The sequence below is a fragment of the Coloeus monedula genome (assembly GCF_965178545.1).
Source record: "Coloeus monedula genome assembly, chromosome: Z".
NCBI classification, from domain to species: Eukaryota; Metazoa; Chordata; class Aves; order Passeriformes; family Corvidae; genus Coloeus; species Coloeus monedula.
In genome coordinates this window covers 19,007,574-19,023,868 of record NC_138822.1, presented here as the reverse complement: position 1 = coordinate 19,023,868, position 16,295 = coordinate 19,007,574, and the positions used below count along the sequence as shown (strand labels likewise).

The following is a 16,295-nucleotide window of genomic DNA, read 5'->3' as shown; positions in this document are numbered from 1 at the left end:
TCACTGTATCACTTGTGATGCATCAATTATTCTTCAGATGACTAATTATTAACATCTATAATTTTCTTTTTCAGTAATGTATTTGGTGAGGCACTGCAAGGTCCAAATCCTGAAACCCTTGATCTGCCATACCATTTAAACTGCATCTCAATATCCTGCAGGCACTGGGGTATTTTTATTTCCTCTCCTTTAACGTTTAGAAATACAAATTCATTATTATTTGTGAAAGAGGGGGTAGAAAGCTTTCAAAATCTCAATCAAAAACTCTAAAAATCATTCCATTAATTGACTACCCTGAAGATCTTCTCAAAAATCTTTCTGATGACTTTCAATCTTTCTTTTTAAACAATACTCTCATTTGTATATGATTTTACTGAAGATCAGCATCTAAAGGGGTCCTACCCCTGCATAATCCTCTGTTCAATAAGTTCCTCAAAAAGAAAAAAAAAACCCAAACCCCTGATATTCAGAAACTCTATATAAGTCTGAGTTATAACAGCTTAATGCAGTTCCAAATATACCCTAACTTCAGACAAAATTAAACAAGAAAATTACAGCTGTTCCTTTTACTCATGTTAGAAGTGTCTTCAGTAAAATGCAAACTCCTTTTCCCTTGCAAAGCTGCCATTTTGTAAGCTGACTTACAACAACTCTGGAAATGGTGTTCCAGAAATTATTTCCAGCAGTATATCCTTCAGCCAGTGACAACCAAAGACAGAAGGCTTGCCAGAACCAAAAACTGTCTTCAGGTAGGCTTCACTAACACCAGTCGGCCACCACTGCAGCTGTGCTCACCCACAGCAAAGTTTCATCAGCTCTAGTACCAACTCTGAACAGAGCATCAGGAGTGACATGAAGACTGCAGAGGACTTTCCCTCTGTACAAACATTTTAGTACTGTGCTGCAAGACATAGTTTATCTGCGTCGCTCTGCTCACTCCTGGTACTGACAGGTTGTGTCACCACTATGAGAATTCTTCCCCTTATTTTCTCATTGTACAGCTCCTGCCAGTTCCATGACATGCTTTCCTACCATTCCAGGATTTCCTCTCACCTTTTGACAAAGGACTAGGCCATTATAATTTTTTCCAAGTGGAAGAACATTTCCCATACGTATGTAACTTTCAAAAGCCAAGTTCACTTTTGGTGACAGTCATGGTTTCCCATTCAGAGGGACCCTTTCTGAAGCTAAATCCAGATTACTTATTAACTTCCCTCTACCTATTCTCCTACCTGGTCATCTGCACTGTGTGCGTGGGATATCCCTTGTTTACTCCGCCCTTGTTGATGTCAACTGGCAGGGTGACAGATGTGGCACTAAGTCAGATGTCACTGCTGTCCTGTTGGGAGGACTTATCCGTCAGTGAAACGTGACCTTCAGAGCCACACTTCTGAACACACCTGACAACCTCCTTTTCCGCCACTGAACACCTCTCGCTGTTTTCCAGCTTCACAGGACAGACACAGGTGCCTATGTGCACCCAAAGGACTAAGTTTCAGTGTTTCCTTCATTCCAGGACAGGGATGGGTAACAATCTCAGAGCTGAATTTCCTCACAGGGCATTTAAAAAACATTGTTTGAGAATCAAATTTTTCCATGCTCACTACTGTAATTCAGGGAAAGCACCAAAGCAGATGTGGCATAGCATAATGTCACAGGTTAATGTATACACATACTGTCAGTTAAATGTAGAGAGGAAGAAGACAGTACAGAAGAAATCAAACCATCCTGAATCCCATAAACTTCAGTTCTTTGTACAGCCTAATCAACACTGGAATAGAAATTGGGATGGGAGTAACTATAAGCATCACTCCACTATGAAAGTACTTTCAAATCAGAGAAAACGACATCAGATCCAGAGGAATCTCTGAATTCTGAAAATGAAAAGAAAGTGTGAGACTAGTTATGAGAAATTCTAAACAGTCTGCAGGTCTTGTTCTTTACAAAACATTGATAGCAACAACAATTACAAATCTGTAATGCATACTCATACATGGTAAATAAGGATTAACTGTTCATGAACTGTACTGGTGATGGCATTTACACATTTGTTTCTGTTTTTGTGGAAAATAAAACAAAAACCCTCAGGCATAAGGGTAAGACACCATTTGGAGATTCATTGACAGAATGTTGCAAGTACTTCCTTCAGAAAACCATTACAACTGGTTTAGCTCTTCCTTTTCATGACAAGGCTGTGTTTATTCTAGACTTTCATGTAGATTTCCAAGTAGCAATAATACTTCCAATGGTCACATAATATTGAATTTCACACAATTACACAAAGAGGCTTTATTCCATAAAACAGGAAGATGTTACATGTATGAAATAAATAACTATGCTTAAAGATAGAATTTATTTTCAAAGAAATTCTGTTCCTAATACACAAAAATGTTTATTAATACAAATCCCCACAAGCATTATTATACACAGTGCCAACATTTCCATACAAAGACCTTGGATGTCAAATCAGGGTTTGGAGCAGTTTAAGGCAAACACTAGTTTACCATATTTGATTGCATATCATCTCTTGTATAAACACAAACTTTTAGATCTCTGTTGTTTCAAAATTCATACTTTTAAATCGTTCTTCAAGCACATCAGAATATTCATCACTGTCTGCACTACTGAAATTTGTATCAGACTCCAGCTCATCCTTCAACTTACTGCTCTCTTGGCCACTTTCAGTAGTCTCACTCTCAGTTCTGTCTTGTCCTTTATCAATCCTGTAGAAAGCAAGAGGGATGTTATCACCACCCACTTCTGGAACTTAAACAAGAATGGGACAGAGAATAGAATATTCTCCTGACATTCCATCACAATATAAGACAGAAGATGGCAGGAGGTGGGAAGAAGCAGAAGAGGGGCAAAAAAGTCCCTAAAGTTACATCACACTGAATAGGAAGGAAGGATATAAAACACAGAAAAGTATGCAGTACAGTATTTAGTACAGAAGAGACTGTAAAGAAAAATATTTGAACAGCTTGACCAAGTAAGCAACTGCTGGACAATTGTCACAAACTAGTAAATTATTGTTTTATGTATCATGCTCAATAAAGAGAGAACTCTAGTAAAAGAATAAAAAAAGGCAAAAGCTTGCTAAATATACTGTGCTAACTGTGCTCAATATCAGTCCTTGTTTGGTTCTTCTGTTCACTAGTAACTGAATCATCAAGTGGCAGACAAAATGCAAACAGTCAATTGGCTTATGCATATTTTATGATGCTCTGCACCAAGAGCTGTTTTGAAGTGCTTTGTTCTTAAGGAAGATATGCAATTTACCCTTTGGTGTTAAAATGTCTTATCCAAGTAGGACTTTTTTATGGCTCAGCCCCACTAACATCAATAATCATTTCACCCCTAGTTTCATCTGAAGAAAGTGAGGAAAATGACTCTCACTGATTCCTGTTGGGATTATTGAGAATATAGCATAAAGCACAACACCTTCTCAGCAGTTTCCAAACAAGGCTTATTACAAGGGGAATAAACACTGAAGGACTGAAACTATGTACTCTGTGAGCTACTTACGGAATTACTATTTCTTCTTGTTTCCCACATTTAGCACAAATTTCTAGTTTACCAGCACATGGTCGACAAATCATATGATAAGGGTCTTTTACAGTCTTCTGGAGGCACTTCACACTGTGGAGAAAGAAAACATGATTAAAAAAATATTGTGGACACTTATTAAACATTCTGCATTCAAATACAATATAGACACACTCCACAAAAGAGGAACAACATGTTTTAAGTCAGTTTCAAATGAAACACTTGGTGTTTTATCAAGTAGCACTATCAAAATCACCCCCTCCCTTACCTTTTTCAGGAAGCATTATTAAAAAGAGTACTGAAGAAGAAACATTAAATCAAGATTTTTATATTTGACAAAAGAAACATTTCCATTCCATTCAGTAGGTAGTTTTTACTTTAGAAGTTGCATCATTTTTGATTTGATCATTTGATGATAAAAGTAGCATATGGCATAAAAAAGTACATCGATTTTACAAATAAAAAGCTTACAGTTCAAACACTGCAATGACTTCCTCTTGAACTTCTCAGACTATAAACTGAGTCAGTGCTAGACTTTGTTTTCTACAAACACAAGCCTGCATGGAACAATATTCTCAACAAACCCAGCCTAATAACGTAGAAGGTTTGGGCTATTCCTTTTAAAAATATGATAAAACTCTGTAGACCTAGCAATTTCCAAAATGCCATGGCTTAACATTCAGGTGACATTTCTGAAGTCTTGTATATCTGGAGAACATAACCCAGAACAATATACCCCATGTAATGCTGGTGTCTTGAAAGTAATTCCCTTGGTTCTCATGCCCTCAAAATTCTTCCCTGGCATGTCATACTAAACAGGGGCACTACCAATGCAAGGCAGATTTATATACCTTTTAAAAAATAGTTTAACTTCTAATAATTATTACTTGAAATAAAGTAGGGAAAACCTACTTTAACCTACTTAACATTCATAATTTTAAAGATGTTAAAAAACTAAAAATAAGTTGAGGTACAGAGAAGTCCTCCATTCCCATCTCTTGCAATATAAATAATTCATTCTTTTTTAAAAATGGTCATATTTTTAATATCTAGTATGCTTTTACTTCACCCAGAAGCTTCATCTGCCAAAAATTTTCAGTCTTGTCCTTTCAGAACAGTGGCTCACCCAGCCATTTGCACTGCTGAAATCTAGAAATCATCACCTGTAAAGCGAGAATGCTCTGAAGCACAACTTCCTTGTTCAAAAATATGAGGGAGAACATCACATATTCTGTTACAAGCTGCTGTTCTACAATGTCACTTTTCCTACTTCCAATGCTTCCCTGATTTACATGGGGTTTTTGCCTGCTTTCCTCCCTTTCAGAAAAAAACAGGATGCACATAGTTGTTTGAGAAAGAGTTAAAAAACCACAAAATCCAGCTTCATCTGTGATGCACAGAACCCAGAATGTTTATTTTTTATTCAGCAAGCCTTCTACCTAATAATTTATTTTTTACACAGAAGGGTGAAACTGGTTACTAACATCAAAATACCTGTTGCATATATGTTTGCATATTAAAAAGTAAAATTTTACACAAGTGGGGAATATACCATGAATAAACACTTCTTCCCTTTTGATCTACTGAAAACCAAAATAAAATACACCATCAGCTCAGGGAACTGCACACACATTTGCAGAACCTCTTCAAGCAGTTCCTAAGTATTTCAGAAGTTTGTAACTGACAGCAACACTGAGATGCTGAGCAAGCTACTGTGACAAACGTGGCTGTATCGTGCACCACAGCCCAGCTGTGGTTTCTCTCAGTTCAATATTTTGTTGCTGAAACACTGGCTGTGTCTGCTACCACAGGAGGTAAGGACCTCTGCAGCTGAGCAAATAAGAAGGAAGCAGAGACCATCTGCCTCAGAAAACTAAAATAATTTTTATGTTTGTGATAGGTTAAAATATTTATCATCTTTGTTATACAGTTATACAAAACCAAGTAATACAGAACCATATGCAAACAATGTCAACATTCACTACTTGGGATCATAGTTTCTTACAGAAAAGGAGCAAACATGCTAAGAGGTAATGAAATGCATGTTTGCACTAATGCAAACATTAGTGAAGTACAGAAGTCAAGAGATGTGCAGATCCCTCTAATACAGACTTGAAACAAGACTTAGATAATCATGTTACAACAGGTTCAGGTTTCACTTTTTCTTCAGGAGGATGCACTGATGGTCTTGGAAACTTATGGGTCCACAGTTCAACCAGTTTTAACAGCAAAGAGGGAAGCAATTGCTTTTCCTCTGTGTCTTCTCTTCAAAAGTTTAAGACAAAAGACTTATGAATTAGAAAATTAACATTGCCTATATAGTCATTGCAGACTCCAAATTTGAAAAATGTTGCATAACAGCAGCTTCTTTTGTGAGTTTCCAAAGCCAGAATATTTTCCAAAAGCTCACAAATGACATGATCAACAATTAATAAAAAGTATCTTAACTCACCATTTTTTAGGTTTTGTCAGTAGTTTGTACTTTCTGAATTTTACTCGCCACTCCAAGATACCTTTGCAATGCTGACACACTCCATCATGAAGCTTAGCATTTATTTTCTGAATAAATAAATAAAAATAAAAATACATTGATGACTTCCTCCAGTAAAGAGTATAATCTTGCTTAGAAAGCATTTTCACCCACTATATGATTAATACAGTATTATAGATATGTTTGCTTGATATTAACATTAAGCATTTCATATACATTTAGGTCTAGCAATTTTCTTCAATGGAAAGAGTACCTTAAGGTTAAAGACTACATTAACATTATTATTATAATTTTAATATTCTTGACAGTAGTAGCTCTTTATGTTGTTATATCGTTGATAATTGATTACTGTAGGTATTTTATTCTTTTCATCTCTAGACATTTTACCAAATGGATTTAAGAAGAAATGAGCCCTGAATTACAGTTTTTGTCCAAAGAAGACACCTTACAAGACTTAGCATATAACTTACTATTGTTGAAGCTATTACTATACTACATAGTTTAAACAGTCCCAGGATTTTTTCTCAGATAACAATGAAGTAGAATCCACACACTACTTGCAGTCAAATTATTCAGTCTCTCTCTAATCCTAGCCTTCTTTTATGGAAAATACTTTTGCTTTCTGTACCTAAGACAAAATCCTTAAAATGGTAATTTAAACCATGGTATATTTTCAAGACAATGAAAAATTTACCTTAATATCTCCTACAACATTTTGTGTTTAACTTTCTCAGAAACATAAAACGTCACCTGGCCAGTAGTATTTGCACAAGAGAAGTTATTCTCAGATGGGAAGTGGTACCAAACCACAGTCTTACCTTAAATAACAAGCAACATCCTTGTATGCTCAACCTAATTTTGTTTCTTCTCTATCTAAGAAGGCCAGCAGTAATGTTATCCATCACATGGATTTTCATATTCATTCAAAAATTTAAAAGTATAAATTTCACAATTTAAAAAAGCATATAATAAAATATGTATTTTTAAAGGTAGTTTTTAAATGGCTACCATATCAACATTGCATTATTAAAGTGGTTTAAACCACGTCTGCTTTTTACCATACCTAAAAGGAGTGATTCTGTATTAATCTGGATTACAGTTCATATTATTCTTTTACAGATAAACTGAAAAAGGTTATTCTATGAATACAGAATCTTCTGAAGTAATTTCCTGCCTTTGTGACCCACAAGAGCTTCCTACTACTCCACAAAGCTCTACTTCAATTCAGAAGACAAAAAAAAAAAAAGCCAAGCTTTAAAAATACAGTATCTTATTCTATTCCAAAAAATGTATATGGCAGAGGAAATGCTACTTTCAAGTGAAACTATACTCTGAGACTTGTGTTCCATTATCTCCTTTTTTATTAAACTTACACATCCAGTACGAGTTTTCCCATGGTATGGTTAACTGAAGGTGTGGTGCTTTCTGGCTGTTTTCTAAATAATCAAATGCAGACGTGGCATATTAAGAAACCAACCAAACAAGGTTTTGCATACTGCGTGAATATTCAATACAGAAAGCTGCGGTTCTGATGAATTACAAATATATTTTCAAAAAAATACAAGCAATTTGTTAATGCGCAAAATTTCTGAGATAAGAAAATCATTGGTAAGTTCTCAGCAGATATCTGTTAAAAGCAATTCAATATGTCACAAATCAATATCTTGCAATTCAAACCGCTGTGAGCAGTGCCTGTGCTCAGTCTTTCAAAACTCATGCAGTTCAAAGATAAGCCTTCTTTTCAGTGCTTGACCAGCACAGAGTACGACTCCAAGTGGCATAGCCCACATAAGCTTCTAGCAACTGGTAAACTAGCCAGAACTTCCCAGCGCTCCCCCTCACTCGCCTGACTTGCATTGACTGGTAATGCAGGAGGGGAGTAAGATACAAACACTGTAATTTGTTTCTCCAGGTGGGGATACATTTATTAACACAGCTATTTTCAGTTTTGCTAAGGCAGAAACCAGTGAATGCCAAAAGACTGCAGTAGCTTAAGCTGAAGGCAGATGGTTGTCTTTCCAAAGAAGCAGGTAGCTTCCTGGATGAAGACAGCATCCTTGGCTGGGGCTGGGGTCAGGAGACACTTTGTGATGCAGGGGCAGGCTCAGCAATGCCTAAAGGACTTGGAATGCAAGAGGCCATGCTCAGGACTGCATGTGGCACTCCCAGTGCAGAAGAATGAAATAGGAACTACTTCAGAAACCTCTCATCCGAAGCAAATGCAAAGTTCATCAAACAGGCAGCCTATTACAAATTCTGCTAAATATTTGCTATGAAACAAGGAAATACACATAGTTATTATTAGTGGAGCTTTATAAAGCTCTTCCCCATCCCAATACTCTTACCATCTGGCTCCAGAATACACAATGATCACACAGTGATGCATTTCTTTTTTCTTCTTTTTCTTTTTTCAGTCATACTGAAACACTGACCATCCCAAAAGCCAAAGATGCCGAAGATGAAGGGGCACTACAGCAGGGCATAGGCAATCCAGGAGGTTCCTAGCATACACTGATGACAACTGGCTACTCCAAGTGATAGAAGAGCCAACAAGGAGAGGTGCTGTGCTGGACCTTGCTCTCACCAACAAGGAGGGGCTGGTGAACGTGAAGCTCAAGAGCAGCCTGGGCTGCAGTGATCATGAAGTGGCAAATTTTAAGGTCCTTGGGGCAGTGAGGAGTGTGGGAAGAAGATCACCACCCTGGACTAAAAGAGGGCAGACTTTGGCATCTTCAAGGATCTCCTCAGTGGAGTGCCATGGGATAGGACCCTGGAGGGAAGAGTGGCCCAAGAGAGCTGGATGATATTGAAGGGTTGTCTCCTTCAGGTTCAAGTGCAATGCATCCCTACAAAGAGGAAATCAAGAAAGAAAACCAAGAAGCCTGCATGGATGAACATGGATGAGCTCCCTGGAGAACCTTAAACAGGTAGCTTACAGAGGGTGCAAGCAGGGAAAAGTACCCTGGGAGGAATACACAGAAATCGTCCAAAGAGTCAGGGAGATGGTTAGGAAAGTTAAGTACTGGCAAAATAAATCTGACAAAGGACACCAAGGGTAAGAAATAAAAGGTTCTTTAGGTACATTGGTGATAAAAGACAGACTCAGGAAAACATGGGTCCTCTCAGGAGGGATTCAGGATACCAAAGACCTGGTTACATAGGACATGGAGAAGGCATTAAGCCAGTGGGATTGAGTGTGTACCCTCAGCAAGTTTGCCAGTGACACCAACCTTTATGATGTGGTCAACACATTGAAGGGAAGGGATGCCATACAGAGGGACCTGGACAGGTTTGAGAGGTGGACCTGTACAAATCTCATGAAGTTCAACAAGGCCAAGTGCAGGGTCCTGCACCTGGGTTGTGGCAATGCCAAGCACAAATATATGGTGGGTGGAGAATGGACAGGGAGTACTCTGAGGGAAAGGACTTTGTGGGTGTTGGTGGATGAGAAGCTCAACATGAGCCAGCAGTGTGCATTTGCAGCTCACAAAGTCAGCCAGCAAGGCAAGGGAGGAGATTCTCCCCATTCACATTGCTCTTGTGAGACACCACATAGGCATTCAGCTCTGGGATCCCCAAGACAAGAAAGACATGGACATGTCGGAACAAGTCCAAAGGAGGGCCACTAAGCAGATCACAGGACTAGAGCACCTCTCCTTGAAGGCAGGCTGAGAGCTGGGGCTGTTCAGCCTGGAGAAGAGAATGGGGACCTTAGAGCACCTCCCAGTACCTGAAGGGGGCTACAGGAGAGCGGGAGAGGGACTTTTACAAGAGGATGTAGTGACAAGACAAGGGGGGATGGCTTAAAACTGAAAGAGTAGGTTTAAATCAGATCTTAGGAAGAAATTCTTTACTGTGAGAGTGGTGAGGCACTGGAACAGGTTGACCAGAAAAGCTGAGGATGGCCCACCCCTGGCAGTGCTCAAGACCAGGCTGGATGGGGCTCTGAGCAACCGGGTCTAGAGGAAGGTGTCTCTGCTTATGACAGGGGGGGTGGAACTAGACAATCTTTAAGGTCCCTTTCAACTCAAACCATTATATGATTCTATAATCACATTTATGTGTGTCAAAAATCACATTAAGCATCCTGATCCAGGGATAAAGATGCCTGGACTTTTCAACATGATAAGACCACAAATCTTACACAGCTACCCATGAAGAAATCACGTTGCATCTGCTCAGAAGGTCACAAACTGGAAAAAAGACAACAGCTTTGAAGTTCTAATTTTCTCCTTCTAAGGGGCACACATACAGCATCTTCTTCCTCTTCAGCAATTTCCTGTACTTTTTATTCAATTTTGATACTTCAATACGGGGCGTTGTCATTAATCATTGGCTCAGCACAGCTGAATACAAGAGAGACTACAACTCTACAACCCTATCAGGCAGTTGGTTTAGAAAGGCAATAGAGAATGACGGATTGATGTAAAGAAAGCAGTTACAGAGTTTAACTTGTGTTTGTCTTTTAGGTTTATTTTGCTCAGGAAAAAAAAAAAAAAGCATGATATTTAAATGGCACTATTACTAAAACAAATTTCTAATTTACTGTGGCTTTTTACACTTAATTCAGCATTTCCTCTGGCCAAAAAAAACCCGTAACATACCACTTTCAAAAGCAATGCAGACTTAAAGAAGTAAAGAAAACTGTCCCTAATGGAAGACTTGAATAATCTGTTTTTTCAGATTTCTAAAATTGCTAAAAAATATGTGAGAGAAGTTCTCGTAATAAACTGGAAGACAAACTTTTCTTGTTTCTCAGTTCCCAGTCAGAATGGGGAAGTCACTAGTAAAATAAAAGAAACCCCTCCGGTGCTTACTTTTCCTATTAAAACTTACTTTTTAATATATTTTCTATAGTGTTCAAACTTTCACATACTCATATTTTCTTCCTTTTGCCCATTTAATAGCTTGCTTTCCCTTAAGGGTATTAAAAAACCCAAGAACCCACACAAAGACCTGCACAAGGGTTGTAAACTTCATTATTCTTTTCCAACTTTTCTAACCACCTTTTCTGCAGGTAGTCAGGCCCTCACACACAAATAGGAGGTAGTGCTTGTGGTCTGAAATTAACTTCTTGGTGTGAAAACAACTCCAACATGTTATATTACGTTTCTGTAGCAGCAGTTTCTCTGGGGTTTTCTTTATGCTCATTTAGTCAATAGCTCTCTCTTTTCTTTAGTGTACTTTGCTCCAAGGACAAGTGCAACTCATCCAGTGCTTACATCATGTCTATACATGCTCCAGGGAAATTACAGTTATGCAATACAGACATATCTAAACAGTCTTAAAGTATGAAGCCACAAAATATTTCATGTGCACACTATACGCTCAGTCAGTTGTACATTAACAAACCAACATCCTCTGCCCATGTAACCCAATATTAAATCACCTAACAACCTGCCAAAAGCTGTTCAGAGTATATTAAAGCAAATGAATGCACCTACACCTACTAACTTGGCACACAAAATAATCCCTAGCTAAAACTAGCATAAAATGCTCACAGGCGAGACGTAATGACAGGGCTTCAAAGAAGCTTCACCATCTGTTTGTAAGCTTCTAATTACATGTGAACCTATGGGTATTTTGATTTCCTCTATTGAAAGCAGATTCCTGCTACTGAGCACATATCAGTGGTCTATTCTGCTGTAAATGAGTGTAATGTTAATGCCACACATAAACTTCCTTGTTTAGAAACAGAAACACAGGTGACACTGCTTCAATCAGCAAGGATGAATGCAGCACATGGATGAATGCAGCACATGGACGAATGCAGGGTTTCTGAACAACTAACTTCTCAGAAAAACAAAACTCCACAGGATCTCCAGCACATGACTGTAAAGCAGCTATAGAAGGTCAGTGCAAATGGACAAATACGAAACTGAGCTACCAGATGCCAAATTTCAGGGTTCTAATACACATTTCACAGGCTGAAATTGTCCCCCCTAGAGCTTCACTTGCTCACATATTGTATCAGTATTACTTGAAATTCCTTTTTCTACAGATATTTTCTCATCAAGTCTGTTTCAAAATTTAAGCAACATATGGATAGCATTTAAGAGAGCACTGGAAGGACTCTCACCATCTCCCCCAGAAAGAATGGAAAATACACAAAGACACATAAACACACACACCCCAGACACATCTCCTGCACCTACCCACACATTCTTTCTCTCACTCTCTGCCCCACCTCCAGAGTTGGGTTAGAGTCCAGAGCAGATGTTATATTTGCTCCTATTTTCCCTACATGAAAGATTACAACCCAAGACTGAATGTACTTCTGAACCCAGAGTAACAGGAGTGGCTAGAGAGCAGACTTCAGCCGACCCAGCGGCTCTATGCTGCAGCAAGAACATAATCTAAAAAAACTGCAATATGGTTATCTAACAATTCCAGTTGGCCACTGGTTTATCTTTATCTCCCTTCTGTGCTTCAAAACATGATTATTGACTCAGCGTTCAAGCTCTATATTCAGCTGTTCTGTTCCTAGTGTTTTCCCACAGTCTCAACCAGTGTTTCCACTAAAACAAGTGATTTATTTAGGCACCCAGCTGAAAAAGTAAATGACATCAACACTGTGGTAAAGCTGAGGTTCAGAGTTAATAACGCCTGAAATTTAGGGAAATGTTGATTATCATCTTGGGTGTACTTAATGAAAATAAAGAAACAGAGAAACAAATCAGTAATTTTAGTGTAAATGTGAATCACTTTGTGGTTTACCATCTGACTAGTATGGAATTCTAAATGTTCTCATTGAATGATATTTGCTTTCATTTCTAGAATTACTGCAGCTTCCATGATGACTTATGTAATATACTTTACATAAAATGTATATTCATACAACATAATGTATAGTCCTCAGCTTGGTGCTGCGAAGAGCTATTCTGGAATATACCATGTAATGCAAACACCCATCAACAAATTCCAAGATTCAATAACTAACAAGACAGTGTCTTACCCTGTCCTGGCTATTCCTTCTTCAGGTCATCCTAAGACGCAAACTTTTCCAGCATTGTTGTAGGCTGCTTTCCAAATACAGTAGAGAGGCATGGTACTTTGTTGCAAGGATGTTTCACCTCAACAAGCCTATCTCAGAGCTATGCTGTGGTAATGTTGTAGTAAAGACTGATCATTAGAGGAAAGAGAGATGGATCTTCTAGCATGTTCTGCAAGTAATCAGATCTGTAGCCTTTAAGATTAGAAAATGGATGACACGGTCAGTGTCAGATAAAGAGCATAAAACATTTCAAAAAACCACAAACCAACTGGATAATGACTGCCAGCAGAGAAAAGTCAAAATACTGTTAGATCAATTTTCTCTGCACTGTTTCACTGAGAGAAACAGCAATAACACCATAATTAACTACCTCAACTCCACCCACTGTACAACCTGAAGCTCTTGTAGTAAATAATCAACATTGCTAATGCAGTGCACAATAGCAGCAGGATCCAAATTTTAAGCTGATAAGCATTTTGCAGCCTTTCAAGATAGTATTGCATTGGACAGTGTACAACAGTAGACAGGGCAAATACAAATACCCCCATATGTCTAACAGTGATTTACAGGAGAGCCACTCTCTTTGAGGAGATTTAAGCATTCTTTTGATCTACTGAGCTAATGAGAGGTAGAAAGGAGTTAGCCCCACACCTGTATCAGTCCTGTGATAGAATTTCTACTATTTCTTCCTTTTCCTCATCACACCTTGAACATCCATGACACATCTGATCATCCAGGAGTACAAAAGACAGAGATGCAAAACTGTCATCATTTACCATAGTCCATATCTAAACAATGACATTGATCACCACTTTATCTTTGCTAGTCTAACTTCTTTACAAATTTCACAAACAGCACAAATGGGGCTAGTCATCATTATAATGACCCCTGTGTATCCCTGTCCTGGTTCTGGCCAAGCCAGGGTTAATTTCTCCAGGATCCAGGAGGGTCAGGGCTAGGACACAAAGGTTACTCTATACCACCTTACATCATTTTCCAGAAACGGGGGTAGGGGTCCCTTCCAGGTGACACAGCATGGTGTGGTCTGGTACCACCAGGCCATCAGTCCCACACAGTGAGCACTTGTGTGTGAATCATCTCTTCTACACTGTCATCGCTTTGTTGCTGTTACTGTTCATTTTCTTATTTCATTTGTTCTTTCCAGTAAATTGTCGCTATTTGAACCTGTGATCTTTGCCTTTTGTGCCTCCAATTCTCCTCTCCAGGGCTATTCAGGGAGAGAGGCAGGGAGAGGGGTGAGTGAGTGAGTGAGTGGTGCATGGTTTAGAGTTTCAGTGGGAACACTAAATTGGGGAATATCATGCCAAAAATACGACGATACCTTAGGACTTGAATTTTTACATGACAGTATGCCACAAGAAAAAGGAATGTATCCTTCCCCTTACCACACATTATCTAACCCCAGAATAGGAAGTGCGTTCTTCAGGATGCTTCTTCCACACGCTCAGCCCTCTCCATGAACTGGCAGGCATAGAGAGAAGAGAAATCATTTACTTGAAATGGAAAGAAAAAAGAGACAAGTAGATGTCCACAGCAAACCCTGGCTACATTAAAAAAATATATAATTATTTGAGTGCATGATATTGTGTAGCCAGTCCTACAGGATATAAAATATTTTTCAAGAGAAGAAAAACAGAAAAACAGCCATGTAGGTATTAAAGTGATTATTTCAGTTACAAAACTGATACCAGGATTCAGCTTCTCTTTGAAAACTTTTCTGACAGACCAACTCTCTAGGATATTTTTGTGTGTGTATGTTTGTACCCAGACAGAAAATACTCTCCTATCAGAGGTCATGCAGTGACTTACACAACAAATAATATTGTCACTGCTTAGACTCCTAGGAAAGCAGCCTGTTCAACCTGCAGAACCAGTCCTACAACAACTAAAAAACCAACCAAAACAAACTCAGAAAAAGCCCAAACCTCCCTCTTTGGCATCAAGGCTTTAACTTACTACTATGTTCCCCTCCTCCCAGCTCTTTCTGACAACCCAAGCAGGTTCAGTTAAATGGATATTGATATGACAGAAATAGCATCAGATAAACTTTCCTAGATTGTTCATCTTCTCTTTTGTCTTATTCACCTTCTCAGTTTAGCCTGCAAGATGAAACATCCCACTTTGGTGGTGTTACGGCTCAGACACACTACGTGTTCTTCAACCCTTTCCCAGTATTATGTTACCAGAACTACAAGCCCAGAGCGTGTTTCAAGAATATATTGTAGACCATTTCCCTTCCCTTCCTTAGAACCAAAAAAGACAAGAGTCTTCTGAAATAACAGTGAAGATGATAACGTTAGTAGCAGAAGTGCCAATAGACTAGCTGAAGGCACCTTTCTATCCAACTAATCAGAAGAGCCCCTCTTTTTTTAAAAGAAATTAAAGTACACATGAAAGTTGTCTCAAAAGTATGCAAATTGAAGCTGGACACTTATATGTGTGATGGGGGGAAGATGTTCAAACTAAACTCTCAATACATCAAGATGCCTGAGTTATGACCACTAGTCCCAAACCTTGAGAAGACCAAACACCTTTCAAGAAGTCATATGGATAATGTGCCATGGTACATTTAATTACTGCACTCACTGCACAAATGTAAGTGCTTTATTTCAGTCTTCCTCTTAATAATTATTTGGCTTAACTAGGTCCTTTCAGGTCATAAGTATGATTTAAGTTTCACACTACACATTTGCTCACAGTGACAACTGACTGAAATGTATTGTAACGATTCTCCCTTAGCAGCACTGTGTCTGGTGTGGGCGGACCCGGTATCTCCATCAGTAAAACGGTACCTCGGTATCCACTGCCGCGTGACTTTGTTTGCAATCCCGACGCCTTTCAGGACATGATAGCAGACCTCACAGGGACAGGCCATGGCTTCAGTGGCCGTAGAAGGACCTATCCATGCTTTGGCAAGAAACCCTTCCCACCGCTCCGGCGGTTTCAGAGGGCCGGCTTCTGACGCCGGGACAAGCCCGAGCCCGCCCCCGCCTACCTTGCACCGGGCGCTGGTATCGTACTTGTCGTTCTTGAAGGCGCGCGCGTTCTGGTGGCGCTGGGGCCGCGTGCGCGCCACGTTCCCCCGCTCCGAGCTCATCCCGGCCGGTGCCGCGTGCCCCGGAACCGCTCCGCGGGCCCGCCCGCGCTGGGCGGTGCCGCCGGGGTGCGCCCCCATTGGCGCTCCGGCCCGCGGGGCCCCGCCCCGGCCTCCCCGGCCTCCCCGTCAGCCGCCGCGCCGGTGCA

At 39.5% G+C, this 16,295-nt stretch overlaps 1 protein-coding gene across 1 annotated transcript; it reads right to left on the bottom strand.

Moving 5' to 3' along the window:
• Nucleotides 1–2,252: 2,252 nt before the first annotated feature.
• On the bottom strand, nt 2,253–16,173 carry LOC309584814 (uncharacterized protein C9orf85 homolog). The gene is made up of 4 exons (XM_082301103.1): nt 16,048–16,173; nt 5,999–6,105; nt 3,526–3,639; nt 2,253–2,723 (listed from the first exon to the last, which is right to left on the bottom strand). The coding sequence occupies exons 1-4, from the start codon at nt 16,147–16,149 to the stop codon at nt 2,546–2,548; spliced, it is 501 nt and encodes a 166-aa protein (XP_082157229.1). The 5' UTR covers nt 16,150–16,173; the 3' UTR covers nt 2,253–2,545.
• Between the last annotated feature and the right edge of the window lie 122 nt (nt 16,174–16,295).